This window comes from Herpailurus yagouaroundi, unplaced genomic scaffold (genome assembly GCF_014898765.1).
Source record: "Herpailurus yagouaroundi ecotype Mexico unplaced genomic scaffold, PumYag 29, whole genome shotgun sequence".
Lineage (NCBI taxonomy): Eukaryota > Metazoa > Chordata > Mammalia > Carnivora > Felidae > Herpailurus > Herpailurus yagouaroundi.
The window spans coordinates 42,392,889-42,407,859 of record NW_024412377.1 but is presented as its reverse complement, the minus strand read 5'-3'; the positions used below and the strand labels follow the sequence as shown (position 1 = coordinate 42,407,859).

General features: G+C 52.0%; 1 protein-coding gene across 1 annotated transcript in view; it reads left to right on the top strand.

Annotated features, from left to right (window-relative positions):
* Nucleotides 1–12,597, top strand: part of PDE6A (phosphodiesterase 6A) — a 63,695-nt gene extending 51,098 nt beyond the window's left edge. Inside the window, exons 18-22 of the mRNA XM_040497442.1 lie at nucleotides 6,620–6,683; nucleotides 6,971–7,045; nucleotides 8,852–8,935; nucleotides 10,515–10,662; nucleotides 12,383–12,597. Of these exons, the coding sequence (XP_040353376.1) occupies nucleotides 6,620–6,683; nucleotides 6,971–7,045; nucleotides 8,852–8,935; nucleotides 10,515–10,662; nucleotides 12,383–12,462 (451 nt within the window). The 3' untranslated portion in view covers nucleotides 12,463–12,597. The remainder of the gene's footprint in view (nucleotides 1–6,619; nucleotides 6,684–6,970; nucleotides 7,046–8,851; nucleotides 8,936–10,514; nucleotides 10,663–12,382) is intronic.
* The last annotated feature ends 2,374 nt before the right edge of the window (nucleotides 12,598–14,971 follow it).

The following is a 14,971-nucleotide window of genomic DNA, read 5'->3' as shown; positions in this document are numbered from 1 at the left end:
TGCTCAAAGAGCGTGAAGGGCCCTACCTCATAACCCTCGCTTACGGATTATCATGGGGGCTGAGCTGGGGCATGGAGTGCTGTGCTGTTCTGCTCACAGCATGCAGTGGTGTTGGGAACTTACTGTGGTTTGATAAGATGTATGTATTTGTCTTTGTACCCAGTTCCCCGGCACAGAGCTCTAAAATCCTTGGAATTCTCCGAGTGGTAAGAGTGATAGGAGCGAGCGTCTTTTGTTCTAATGAGGTGACTCTGGGTGGGATCTGGAGAGCTTCAAGATGGGGGCTGATCACCAGAAAGACCGAGCCATGAATAGAAGCTTGGAACTTTCAGCCCCACCCCCAGTCTCTGGGGAGAACAGAGGGACTGGAGATTGAGTTAGTCACCGATGGCCAATGCTTACACGATAAAAACCTCCACAGAAACCTCTGGACAAAAGAACACAAAGAGCTACAGGGTTGCTCAACAAGTCTGAAGAGGGTGTGGAAACTCTGATTGCGCCCCACCCCCACCCCATACCTTCTCCCAGGCCTCTTTTCCATTGGCTATACCGGAAGTGTACCCTTCATCATGAACTGGTAAATATGAGTTTCCCTGAGTTTTGTGAGCTGTCCCAGCAAATTTTTGAATCTGAAGGCGGTGTTTGTGGGAGCCCCCGACTTTGTACCCTCGTTGGACAGAAGCGTGCGAGGTAACTTGGGGACGTGATACTTGTGACTGACTTCTGAAGTGAGGGCAGTCTTGTGGGGACTGAGCCCTTGACCACATGGAGTCTGACAGTTCACGTCAGGATTGAACTGTGGGACACGAAGTTGGTGTCAGAATTGTTTGTGGTGAGGAAAAAACTCAATGCTCCCCCCACCCCCAAGTGCCTTGATTACCTTGGAGGGCTCCTATGCTCCCGCCCCCTCTAGTCTGAGGTCCACACCTAACCCCCTGACACATCCTAAACCAACGGACTTCCTCCAGCTGCACAGCTAGTTCTGAGGCCACCCTACTTTGGTAGGTTTACTTTGGGCCGAGGTGTTAAAGTGACTCCAGACTGAGGGCACGACCGCCCGTTCTTCATGAAAGTCTTTCCCTCTCCCCCGAATTTCCGGTTTCACTCCTCGCAGCCTGACCAAACCGTGAGTTGGGAGGGCTTCGGGGTCCTCTCTAGTGCTGGGGTGTGAGAGCTGCCCGCCTGTTTTCATTCCCCTCGTGAGCTAAAGGGCCTTGTACGTGTTTAAATATGTGGGGGGAACGAATCAAAAGAAGAAGACTATTTCCTGACAGATAAAAAGTGTAAGGAGTTCAAATTTCAGAAACCATAAATAACACTTGCTTTTCCCACAGAGGGCCACATAATGACTTCGGTGGGTCCTAGGCACTGTTGCCTCCGTGGCTTTTTCCACCATTAAAATAAGTTTTTAAGGGGCGCCTGGGTGGCTCCGTCGGTTAAGTGTCCAACTTTAACTCAAGTCGTGATCTCATGGTCCATGAGTTCGAGCCCCAGGTTGGGCTCTGTGCTGACAGCGCAGAGCCTGGAGCCTGCTTCAGATTCTGTCTCCCTTTCTCTGCCCCCTCCCCTAAATAAACGTTTAAAAAATTTTAAATAAGTTTTTAAAAAATGATATTTTAGGACTGTGTTGGTATAAAGACACATAATGCAGGTTGAATTCACTCTTACATATTCAGCATTATTGTATTTTTTTTTTCTTCTGGCTTTAAGAGAAATGAAAACTCCGGGCACCTGAGTGGCTCAGTCGGTTGGGGGGTCCTACTTTGGCTCAGGTCATGATCCCCTGGTTCATGAGTTCGGGCCCCGTGTCAGGCTCTGTCCTGACAGCTCAGACCCTGAAGCCTGTTTCAGATTCTGTGTCTCCCTCTCTCTGCCCCTCCCCCGCTCCTGTCTGTCTGTCTGTCTCTCTCTCTCTCTCAAAAAATAAGTAAACATTAAAAAAAATTTTTTTTAAGTAAAAGGAATTAAAATTCAAACATTTTCATGGGCCCCTAAAGTATCCTGGGCCCTAGGCACTCTGCCTTTACTTACCTATGGCTGCATTTGCATCACTATGCCAGAGCTGAGTAGTTGAAATAGAGCCCACGTGGTCTGCAAAACGGAAATCCTTTACAAGCTGGCTCTCGGCTAGTGTTTTACAGATGAGAGAGTGAGGACCTGGGAGACAGCGCGACTTACCTCGTGTCCCACGGGCGTCACTGGAGGGTCGAGGGCTGGAGCCTGCCACCTCCCCCTCTCCTGCACACCCACAGCTTTCCCAGGCTTCCTTAGGGGCTCCCCCGCAGGCCACGCCCTCCAGGCCAGGTGCAATTCCAGGAGTGTCTGAACACCTGGGCTGGGTGGTCTGGGATGCTTTCCAGGGCAGGGGCAGCCAGGGTCAGGGACAAGTGCCACTGGGCCGCACAGCGGAGCCGAAGGGACATTTTTGCCTGGAGGATGGACCCGGTGAGCAGGAGCTCGGCTTCTTTCCATCAGCCCGCCCCACACACCTGCGCGACCCCAAACAAAACGGTTAATGTGATCAAGCTGATGGTAGTGAAGACGAGGCCAGTGTGTGCACTTGACAGAATCATCTTATGTGATGGCCACAGTCCCTCCAGGGTGAATATATGCCCTTGAACCGTGTGAAATCGCTGCCTTTTGATCGTGTTTGACCCACAAAGTCAGAATTTCATGGTCCCATCTAATACGATTTATCTCCCTTTACACGGGAACAGACAGACGCTCAAAGACATTAAGTCGAGAAGAGCTGAGATCGAGTTGCTCTGATTCCCCAGCCCCGCGTGGCTTTTTATAGACTGCTCTCCCGCCAACTCGACGCCCCCCTCCTCCTGAGGCCTCTCGCTTACCCAGAGGCTGAGGCCCACGTGTCTCCATACACAAAGCCTTCGTGACTTACTCGTGCTCTCTTCTCTGCGTGGTAGCCTCGCTGTCTTTTGCTCTCCCCCATCCTGACACCTCCCTCTTCCGGACTTTGCATGTCTCATCTGTCCCCACACCCTGTCCAGTTTACTTCTTAAATGCCTTATCCGGACACTTCCTTTTATTGCCACCTCTGTTTCTGGCCCTGGTCCTGTAGGCTTTCCTGGCTGGGCTCCCTGCCATGTTCCCGTCCCCTCCACACTAACGCCACAGCGATCCCTGTAAAATGCAAATCTGATTGCTTCACCCTGCTGTTCAAACTCTTCAGCGGCTTCTCCCGTTGCTGTAGGCACGAAGAGGGTCCCTCGCCAAGGCCCAGGATCTGCGGTCCCGCCCTTGCTGTCTCTTGGGCCTCACCTTACCCTCTTTCCTGCTGCTTCTTTCCTCCCACCTTCTAGCTCTTTGAATGTGCCCGGCTTCCTTCCACCAGGGCCTTTGCACTGGCTGCTCTCTCCACCTGGAATGTGTTTCCGCACCTGCTTCTTTGCCAGATTCGCGGCTACGCTGCCTACAGACATCGGCTCTCCGGTCACTTCCTTGAGGAAGCCCTCCCTGCCTTTTCAGACCTATTCTCCTAGAATAGAATTCCTTTCTTTCAGAGCACCTGTTTGTGTACACGTTTACGTTCGTTTGTGTGGCGGATGTGTGACTCCCCAACTTGCCTGTAAGGTCTCTGAGAGCAGGGACCCTGTGAACCAGCCCCCGCCTGGTCCCTGCATACCAGTACAGGGTGGATAGATGGAGGCTTCCTACCTTCTGGGGAGCAGGGAACTACCCCCTGCAGGACACTCTGCCCTGTGGCGATCTCGCGTACTCTCCACCACATCGCTGCTGCTCGCTGTTCCCTTTCTTAGAGAACTCCTATGCACCCCTCAGGGCCCCTCTCCACCATCTTGCATGCCCCCTGAGCTGAGCCAGTTGCACTCACCTTTGGATATTTTTTTTTTCCTCTTCCACCTTGTACTTCTTTCTGCCATCTCACTTAGCATATTGTGATGACAGTTTTTTACTATCTTTTCTCTGAGTGACTGTGAGCTCTCTGCCAGCCTCTCTGGATGCCCAAAACCTAGCGCGGCACCTTGGCCCCACAGCACCTAAGGAGGTGGTGCTGAAGTGAATACAGTGCCTTGTCTTTAGGGCACGAGGCTTTGGATTTGCTTCTCTGGCGCTCAGGTGGCCTCAGTCCCCCCTCCCCTCCTGCCCCCGCTCCCCCATTCCCAGGCACACAATCTCTGTCTGTAAAACATTTAGGTTATGTTTCCCCAACTGTGGGAGTGATATTCACATGATCTCTCCAGCCAGGGACAATAAACATCCCGTGCTCTCGGGACACCTAACCTCTGACGGGTAACAAGGAGCCAGTGACTCTCGTACGCGTGGCCGAACGTGCATTTGCTTGGCTTATTTGATGACAACACGTCTACAACACTTGATATTAAGCATAGGGTGCATATTTTGAAGCTATTCCAAAGTGTAAAGGGGTTTCAAAGGAATGTATGCATTTCTGAAAGCTTAATTACTTAACGAGTTCCACGAATTTTGGAGGGTTTGCTTAATGAGACGTAATTAAACCTGTTAATATTTCATGAACGGCTCTTTATTGAGGTATAGCTGACATGCGCTGTTACATTGGTGTCCGGTGTACAACATAGCGATTTGACGAGTCTATACCTTCTGCCCTGCTCCCTGCAAGTATAGTCCCTGCCATCTGTCACCATACAGCACTGTTACAATACCATTGACTGTACTCCCTGTGCCGCCCTTCCTCCCCAGAGCTTACTCCATAACTGGAAGCCTGTATCTCCCACTCCCCTACACCCATTTTTGCCCATTCCGTCAGCCCCCCTCCTCTGGCAAGCATCAGATTGTTCCTTGAGTCATTCTGAAGGCTTCCCAGACCAGCTTCTGTAAAATATGCCAGATATAGCTGGTTACTTGTAAAATCGTCCAAATAGCAAGGGCGCCAGCCTTCTCCCCTCTCCCGCAGCCCTGCCCACCGAGTCTCACCAGATCAGGCTGACCCTGCCAAGGTGGCTTTCCCAGCCAACAGGCACGGCTGCAGACCAGGCCCACCTGCCTGAATCACTGCGGCAGATCCCCCCTCCTTCCTTCCCACCCTCTCCTTTCTGTTCTACCCTCCAGGTATTGCCAACCTGCCTGCCCACAGCACGGCTCTGAAGAGGCCACGGCTGGGCCCTCAGCCTTCAATAGCTCTCCGTTGCTTATCGGCTACCACTTACACTTCCCAGCTTACACTTGGAATGTAATGTCCACCCCACATGGCCCTGGATTCCCATCCCGGACGTTCATGCCACTCCGCCCCCATTCTCTGGAACACTTTCTCAAATTCCCTCCGTCCTCCAGTGCTTTGTCGGTGTCCCTCCTTGTCTTAACCTTCTTCCTATTCTTGTGAAACTCTTTTAGGAGTTTATCTTTCTTCTTCTTTTTCTAAATGTTTATTTATTTTTGAGAGAGAGTCAGATGGGGAGACGCAGAATCCGAAGCAGGCTCCAGGCTCTGAGCCGTCAGCACAGAGCCCGACGCGGGGCTCGAACTCCCGGACCGTGAGCTCATGACCTGAGCTGAAGTCGGACGCTTAACCGACTGAGTCACCCAGGCATCCCAAAGAGTTTAATTTTCAATCCTTTCCATCTCTTATCCTTCCCTCTACTTCTTAAGACAAGGCTTCCTCGAAATGACTGATGTGGCACTTGGCATGCCGGGCGTTTTTAATGGGGTGATCATCACCCCACCGAGGGCAAAAAGGGGTTCTTGGTGGAAGAGCAAAAAAACCTCAGATATTACAGTGATCTGTGACCCTCCAAACAGATATACAGTGTGTCCATGGTATTAACATTTCCTGCTGGAGGGAATACAGAAAACATGTCTGAAAAGGCTCTCTGATGTGAACGGTGGAGAATGACCAGAAAAAGGTTGAGAAACGTCGGTCTCTCCTAAACAGGAGAGAAAGAACTCCGAAGAGGTGCTGAGATCTAAATGAAATGGATGTTTTAAAAGGCCAAGAACTGTCTGTGTCGCATCATAAAAACCTGTATACGTTCATGATAACCGCCAGTATCTATCGTGCACATGCCAGGTCAAGGCACTCTGCCAAGGTTTACACACATGTTCTCAGGTGAGATCTCATGATCTCATTTAACCTTGCCCCCGTTTCATGTACCATTATTGTTACAGATAAGGAAACTGAGGCTTAGAGAGGCTGGTTTAATTGCCCCATGCCAAACTCTTGGTAACTGACAGAGGCAGGATTTTAACCTCCGTCTGACTTCAAAGCCTGCCCTCCAGATGCCTCGCAGAAGTGAGCCCCTCACTCCCGGTGAGCCCTGGGAGCACTCTCCCTCTCCCGCACAGAGGGAGGAGAGACAGTTAAAATTAACCAGAGCTTGCAGCCTTTTTTTTTTTTTAATTTTTTTTTTTAAGGTTTATTCATTGTTCAGAGACAGGGAGGGACACAGCCTCAGGGTGAGGGGGAAGGGGTAGAGAGGGAGACACAGAATCCGAAGCAGGTTCCAGGCTCTCAGCTGTCGGCACAGAGCCCGACACGGGGCTCGAACTCCCAGACCGCGAGATCGTGACCTGAGCCGAAGTCGGACGCCCAGCCGACTGAGCCACCCAGGTGCCCCGCACTTGCAGCCTTCAATAGCTCTGGGCTGATGGATGGCGTCCTTGTGTCCAGGGCCATGATGATGACCGCCTGCGATCTCTCAGCCATCACCAAGCCCTGGGAGGTACAGAGTAAGGTATGGAGCCCTCCTGACCTGAGAGGAGGGGAGTCCCAGCATCACGACAGCAGCCGGTGCAGCTTGGACTCCAGCTCCAGAGGCGGCCCCGCTTCGTCTCCTCCTCCTCTGCCAGGACATGGAAGCCACTTTAGTGCCCTCTCCAGCGATGCCAACAAAGGGGGTGGCGAGGCAGGGGTGGGGTTGAAGCGTTTGCTGAGCTGGAAATGCCCCCCAGGAGGGGTGGGAGCAGGGGCGGGAGGATGGGAGCTGTGGCTTGACTTTTTGGGGGGGGTTGTCTGTTGCAGGTAGCTCTGCTGGTTGCTGCCGAATTCTGGGAACAAGGTGACCTGGAGCGCACAGTGCTGCAGCAGAACCCCATCGTGAGTAGGGGATGGGGCGTCAGCCTGATGTGGGGTGTGTGTGATCTCACCCTGACACACAGACGGGCCTCCTGACACAGACATGTGTGATCTTACCATAGAGATGACCTTTTCCTAATACACTGGTCATCAAGGCATGGTCCCCAGGCCACCATCAACCTCATTGCTAGGGAACATGTCAGAGATGCCAATTCCCGGCCCCCATCCTAGACCTACCGCAGCAGGAACTCTGGATGTGGGCTCAGCAGATGTGTGCCCTCCTAACCGACAAGCCCTCCTGAAGTCTGAGAACCCTGCTCTAATGTACTGGCTCACTCAGCCAGGTAGAGATTGACAAGTGAACCCCAAAACAGATTTCCTTTCATTTCCCACAGTCCAGGGGGCCGCCTCCCCAGGCCCTGTTCTAACAGTCCAGAGCGTACAAGGGGAGGACCTGGTCAAGCTGAGCACCCATCCACGTTGAGAGCAGGTGTGGCAGGGACAGCCGGTGGGCTCCCCACCTGAGATGGGCGCCCCCCCCCACCATGAGAGGTTAGCCAAGTGAGGGCGGGGCTAGGAAGTAGAAGCGGGGTAGGAGGGAGTGACATTCTGGGGACAGAGCCGTTGATGGAGATGGGGGTGGGAGAAGCCTGTGGCAGAGCAGAGGGCACGCTGGGGCACCCACGTGAGGCTTGGACAGGGACTGAGGGGGAGTACAGGCAGTGAGTGTTGTGCAAGCCTCAGGGCAGGCAGGCAGGGAGCGTCCCAACCTGAGTAGCAGGGGGCCACCGGTTTGGATCTCTCTTTTTTCTTTCCCAGGTTTTCACGTGTGGAGAGACCAGTGAAAGAACCCTAGAGACCCCACCAGCCAGGTTCAACTGCTAGTGAGAGTCAGCCATTCTCGTTTTATCTATGCCCCCAGCTCAGGCATTTTCTTATCTTTTGGCTGAAGTATCTTAAAGTAAATTCCAGATGTTATCACTTCTCCCCTAAATACTTCAGTTTGCCTCTCTGAGAGATAAGAAACTCACACACAGTATGCAAGCACACACACACACACACACACACACACACACACACTACCATTATTACGCTCACAAAATTAGTAATAATTCTTTAAGGTCATCCAATCCTCAACCTCTGTTTATTTTCCCTGATCGAGTGAAAAAAATAATTAGGTTGATTTGTTCAAATTAGGATCCAGTCAAGGGACCACATTCCCTCCGGTTGTTATGTCTCTCGAATCTTTTTCAATACATAGCAATTTTCTCCTCTTTTTTTTTTTTTTATAAATATATACGTGGCATGTATTTATTTGTTGAAGACCATGGGTCTTCTGTTGTGTAGTTGCCCACATTCTGGATTGGGTTGATTGCACCCTCATGGTGTTATTTAATATGTTCCTTTATCCCCATATTTCTTGCAAACTGCTAGTCAGATCTGGAAACTTGATGAGTTCAGGTTTAGTTGGGTGTTTTGTTTTGTTTTGCTTTGTTTTGTTGTGAATAAGAATGCTTCATAGGTAGGGGCGCCTGGGTGGCTCAGTTGGTTAAGCGGCCGACTTCAGCTCAGGTCATGATCTCGCAGTTTGTGAGTTCGAGCCCTGCGTCAGGCTCTGTGCTGGGAGCTCAGAGCCTGGAGCCTGTTTCAGATTCTGTGTCTCCCTCTCTCTGTTCCACCCCCGTTCACACTCTGTCTCTTTCTGAAAAATAAATAAAGATTAAAAAATTAAAAAAAAAAAAAAAGAGAATGCTTCTTAGGTAGAGTAGGTCCTGGCATCATGCCAAGAGGAGCTGGGTACAGTTAACTCTTTCTCCTCCATGACAGCCCATGATGGACAGAAACAAGGCGGATGAGCTCCCCAAGCTTCAGGTCGGCTTCATTGACTTTGTCTGCACCTTTGTCTACAAGGTAGGTCCTTTGCTTTCTCAGGCTAAGCAAGGTGTCCTTGATAAACCCAGGATTCCCAACAGCATCAGGAATAATAAACCCTGGCAGGTGGCTGACCAGCGGGTGATAGTTTACAAAGAGCTTCTCATCTGCAACGGCATTTGGTCCTCAGGACGGCCCAACGGGGGTCTTGAGTGGTAATGTACCCAGGCCAGAGTCTGGGGCTTCATGCACTCTAGGTGCTCAGTACCATGGGGACAAATGACGAAGCCAATTTCAGACAGGAAAGGGGGAGGCCATGGGATGCACGCCCTCCTAACTTCCCTGGTTGGTGGAAATGTGATAGGTCAAAGTAGCCCAATTGTCAAAAGACAATCTGGGATTTCTTTGAGCCGATGGTCACGGGTAAAGTCCTCCTCCTGGAAACCCACTGCTCCCAACTCTGTGTTATTTGTGCCACCACCCACCGCCCGTTAGTCATTTTTATTTCGGCCATGTTACACATGAGGAGGCAGAGGTCAGAGATGAGAAATGACAGGGCCAGCGTCGCTGGAGGCGGCCTCGAGCCGGGACTAGAGCCGGGATGCCTGACCCTGGTTTAGGGCTCTTTCTGCTGCACTAGGGAGAAGGGCACATGCTCTCAGAGCAGACAGGGGCCACTCTGTCATAACATGGCTAATTGGGGTGCTCCAAGCAACAAGGTAGAGTCGCCGTGCTCCCCACTATCATCAGGAATATTATTAAACCGGGTAGGCGAGGCCGAGTGCCCTCCGTGTGCTATCACAGCCCTGCGAGGATGGCTGAGGCAGAGCTCTGTAGGTCACCGCCCCGAGGTCACACAGTTTGTGGCAGAACTGGATCCAAACCCGGCAGCTCTGAGCATAGCCGACTCTGGCCGGAACTCCACGGTGGACCCTGGATTTGCTGTTCTCACCTTGAGCAAATCTACTCCATCAACCTGCACTTTGATTTCCTCGCCTGAAAATCCCGGAGGGATGCATCCCGTTTTCCCACCTCCCAGGAGTATCTGGGGATCGATGGAGATAAAGCACTCCATAAACTGCAATGTACTGTGCTCAAGGCATTATTTGTATTCTTGGAGCTAAGAGACTTTCAGAATCCCCTTCGCAAATCCCAATTTCATTCAGCAAATGTTTTCTGGTGTCTTTATACCCCAGACACTGTCTTTTCACCCCAGTGAACAAGGCGCCCCTGTCCCTGCCCTCTCCAAGTTCACAGCCCCTGGGGGAGACGGGCAAAGGGAGTCATTACAATGAAATGAGATGTGGAAGAGAGGCTTCTGGAGCTTCTAACAGGGGACTCTACTTACCCAGAGGGTTCAAAATGGTGAAGAGGAGAGGGCAGCAGATCTGGAGGAGTCCGGAAGCCAGGTGAAGGACATGGGGACTGCCACAGGAGGGTTTTAAGCAGGAGAGGGATGGATGAGCCCCTGCACTGCAGCCCTCCCCCCACCAGTGTCAGCATCCCACCGCCCCAGGCAGCTCATTCCCGTGCTGGGCATTCTCAGCCATGCCTCCCCCTCGCTGGACCCTGGGCCATGCCCCCCCCCCCCCCATGCCAGAGGCTCTCTCTTTTCCAGGAATTCTCCCGTTTCCATGAAGAGATCACTCCCATGCTGGATGGGATCACCAACAACCGCAAGGAGTGGAAGGCGCTCGCGGATGAGTACGATGCCAAGATGAAGGCGTTGGAGGAGGAGAAGCAGAAGCAGCAGGCAGGCACGCAAGGTTTGTGGACAGGGGAGACGAGGAGCCCTGTCCCCACCCACTAAACACTCACAGCCTGGTCGCAGGGCCCCATACGTGTGGGCCCGTCCAGGCGTCCCCACCTCCTCTGATCGCTCTCATTCTGCATTTTGGGGCCCTGAGGCTTGCTGACATGAAGTACCATGGCCAAATCATACAGTTAGTAAGCGGCAGAGCCTAGTTCCCAAGACTGAACCTTCTACCAAGGATTTCCGGCTGCCCCCCAACCAGTGTAGGACAGATTCCAATTCCAGGGCTGTGGACATAGAGCCATACCCAGGGGCAAGGGAGAAAACCTTTGAAGGAGTTTTAGGGGCCCTATTTCTGACTTTCTGTCTGATGTTTGAGTAGTGTCTATACCAGCACGAGCCCTTTCTTGCACACTCCCGGTGACGGAGGGCTCACTACTATGCATAACATCCTCATTCCGTATCAGTGTTAGAAAGCTCTTCCTTGAACCACAATTCTCCTTGTGGAAGCCTCCACCTGGCGGCCGCAGCCCTGCCTTCCAGAATCAAGTGGGATGTTTGCTCCAGCCCTTCCCAACTGACAGCACATTCTCCCTCCCTCCAGCCATTTCTTTTACTGATTGTGTGGGTCCAGTTCCCTCGTGGGACATGACATGTAGTCCTGGCCCCCCTCTGACTTCCCTCCTCTGCACACCTGCCCCTCTGCCCACCTTGGTAACGCGACACTGTCATGGCTCCAGTTCTGCTCGGGGCATCGTGGGGTGATTCTAACCTGGTGGCTGCAAATGTGGGGCTACCATTTACGTTTTGCAAGCCGTGCCGTCTGCACGGCCCCAGTGTCCTATACGTGACAGTCATCATAGATTTGTACGGTTATTACAATTTTCCAGAAATGGCAGTAAAGTGTCCGGAGGACGAGGCATCTTTTTCTCATTTGCAAATTATCTTTTGGGCTAGCGGCAGCTCTGTGCAAACTCGAAGCCTGCGGATGTCTTTTGTTTGGCCTGCATTCTGTTCGCGTGAATTTGCTGTCCGCGTTTTAAAACTGGGATGTTTCTGGGGCACCTGGGTGGCGCAGTCGGTTAAGCGTCCGACTTCAGCCAGGTCACGATCTCGCGGTCCGGGAGTTGGAGCCCCGCGTCTGGCTCTGGGCTGATGGCTCGGAGCCTGGAGCCTGTTTCCGATTCTGTGTCTTCCTCTCTCTCTGCCCCTCCCCCGTTCATGCTCTGTCTCTCTCTGTCCCAAAAATAAATAAACGTTGAAAAAAAAAATTTTTTTTAAATAAATAAAACTGGGATATTTCCGATTTTGAACATCCAAATCTCCAACATTTCTTTAAGAAAAAAAAATGTATATATCGGTATTTGGCCACACCAGTCTGCTTTTCTGCAGGACAACGATTAGCGGGAGCTGAGTGGCAAATGCCCCCTTTAGACAGGATAGGGGATCGCTCTGGTTTGCCACCGTCTCAACACCACCCACTGCTGTCTCCCAGACAGCGTGCCGAGTGTTGGTGGGTCATTTATCATCACCATAGTGGTTCCCTTTTTCTTAGTGTAGAGAAACGGCCTTGGTTCCTCGGATTCTCCTGACACGTGGCTCGCCTTCTGCATGTGTGGTTGGTTACCTGTTGGCCTCCGAAAGCCCCCGAGTTTGCAACTCTTGGTCTAAACCAGGGCGAAAGGGAAGCGCGCGCCTCCTCTCACCCGGTGTATTCTCTTTCTTGTCCGCAGCGGCGGCGGGAAATCAGCCCGGGGGCAACCCCGGTCCAGCAGGGGGCGCACCAGCATCCAAGTCCTGCTGCATCCAGTAGCCCAGCCGGGCATCAGCTGACCAGAATGGTCCCACCCTCGTGGACAGAGATTCCCCCAAGCCGGCGGAAACTCAAAAACCTTCTTGAGAAGTAAAAGAGTCCTAGGACTTGAAAGCGGAACGAGAATTTAGCTTACATCCTATCTAGTGGTTTTTCTTTCCATCTTTTTTTTTTTTTTTTCAGTTTTGAGTACTTTTCTCTTGCGCAAAAACCAATCACCCATCCTTTTCCATTTCTTTTGCATTTTTTCCCTTAGCTCTAGTCATTTTTCTTTTCAGCTTGATGGTATTTTGTTTTTAAGTTTACTCATTTAAGTAATCTCTACCCCCCCATGTGGGACTCGAACTCACAACCCCGAGATCAAGGGTCTTCTGCGCTTCAGACTGCGCCAGCCAGGGGCCCCTTACCTGAAGCATTTACCAGTACGTTCCAGACGTATCATTTCGCTCCTCCATTACACATCTTTAAAAACATCCGGGCGTTTTCTAATATAACCCCATCATTATCACATGAAGCGAATGAACACCTCATATCGAGGGGTGGTCGATGCTGTGATGAGCTGCGCAGACCCTTTCCTGAAGAGTAAAGAACGTGCGGCCCCCACAGCTGTCCCTCGGAAATTCCTGCAGCTGCAGGGAGATCCTTGACCCAAGGTCACGGCCTTCCCCGGATGGCCTACGCCCATGACAGACCTATGCCAGGTGTTAAGGCCTGGCCGTGTTGGCCCAACCCAGGACAACTCCACAGGGCCATTCCAGTTCCAGGACTCCGGTGGGGTCACCACGGCCGTCGCCGGGGCTCCGTCACAGCTCGGCTTCTCCCTCTGCCCATCCCCACTCCCTTCCCTGCCCCAGGTGTTGGTCCCGTGGGCACCCCTTAATAAACATCCTACAAAGACCACTGAGGAGGCTGCTTTCTGGGGAACCCAACTGACCACACCCATCCTTCATTGTCTCTCCCCCGCTGTCGCACAAACGTCTTTATTAGTTGGTTTGTCCAAACAAGTTTCACACGTTTAAGCGGTTTTCTTTTTAAGTTTATTTATTTTGAGAGAGAGAGAGAGTGCAAGCAGGGCAGGGACTGAGAGAGAGAGGGAGAAAGAGAATCCCAAGCAGGCTCCACGCTGTCAGCACAGAGCCCGATGGGGGGCTCAGACTCACGAACCGTGCGATCATGGCCCGAGCTGAAATCAAGTGGGTGACACTTAGCTGACTAAGCCACCCAGGTGCCCCACAAGTTTCACACTTTTCAAGTTTAGATGTCACTAGACAGGTGGGTCTTGAATCCTCATCTTTTAACTCTCAAGCTAGATGTTCTGCTTTCCGGAAGTTGACCCTCTCAGAGCAGCGGTCTTTAAAGAGACATGTCCCTAGGCAGGCCACACGTAGTGGTTAAGTGGCAGGGCAAAGAAGACAGGTGTCGCCCTGGAAATACACACGCTGCTGCCGGTCCTGGCTTTATTCCTTGGGCAGGTTCCCTCCGTTCTTCCCAGCCTCAGCCCTCCCCGTCTGCCAACTGAGGGTCACAGTCCTCGCCACACCTCTCACAGGGCTGCTCTGGTTAGCACCAAGGGAACCACATATAAGGACTGCACCTTATGTTGAATTAAGTGCCCCCTGTGATGTCCTGGGTACTGTTCACGGTCCAATTTCATCCTCCCAACGCTACAGGGTAGAGACGATCGCCAGCCCCATTTATCACAGGATGAAGATACTCAGAGAGGTTAAGAAACCTGCCCAAAGACGACCAGCTGGTACGAGATGGAGGTTAAGACCCAAAGCCAGACAGCTGTCACCACCCTCCTGGCTTGTAACCCATTTTCCCTGCACCATCTTGCTTCTGACCATCAGCTCCTTTAAAACATAAGGGACCTGAGTTCACCTAGGCAATTCATCTTGCCTCACACTCAGGGAAACCAGGGGCCCAAAGAGGTGGCTTGTCGAAGTTTGCACAACACAGACGTGGCAGAGCTGCGTCTCAAACGTAGGTCTCGAGCCTCTAAATCTCCCGGGCTATTTCTGGCACCACTGAATGCATCCTTGAGGGCATTATTTCCGCGACTCTGTGGCTCGGGGGCCTTCCTAGCTGTGTGTGCAGTCATCAGGCCATGGATAGGATCCACTCACGCGTCCATTCAGGAACTCCTGACCAACAGGGCTGGGCACCCTGCCATGAATAGAGAAGCAGCCCTGCTTTCCTGAATTTTACCATCGAGCAAGGGAGCGACAGCTCCTGAGCGATTACGCACACGGAAAACCTCTCTAAAGACCAACTCAAGTCACAGAAGCCTGCTGCTAAGGGGGAACATCCCCATTCATCTGAATGGGAAATAATTGCGATGTGTTCCTTTCCGACTGCAGAAATCCAAACCGTTTCCAGATGGAGAAAACAAATCACCTCAAAACGAGAGCGAGTTTATGTAGGAAACAAAACAACTTGAAACCAGTTTGCACATAACATAGAATGGAATGGCTGATTGTACTTGGTCTTGGGTACGTGTGATTTTCTT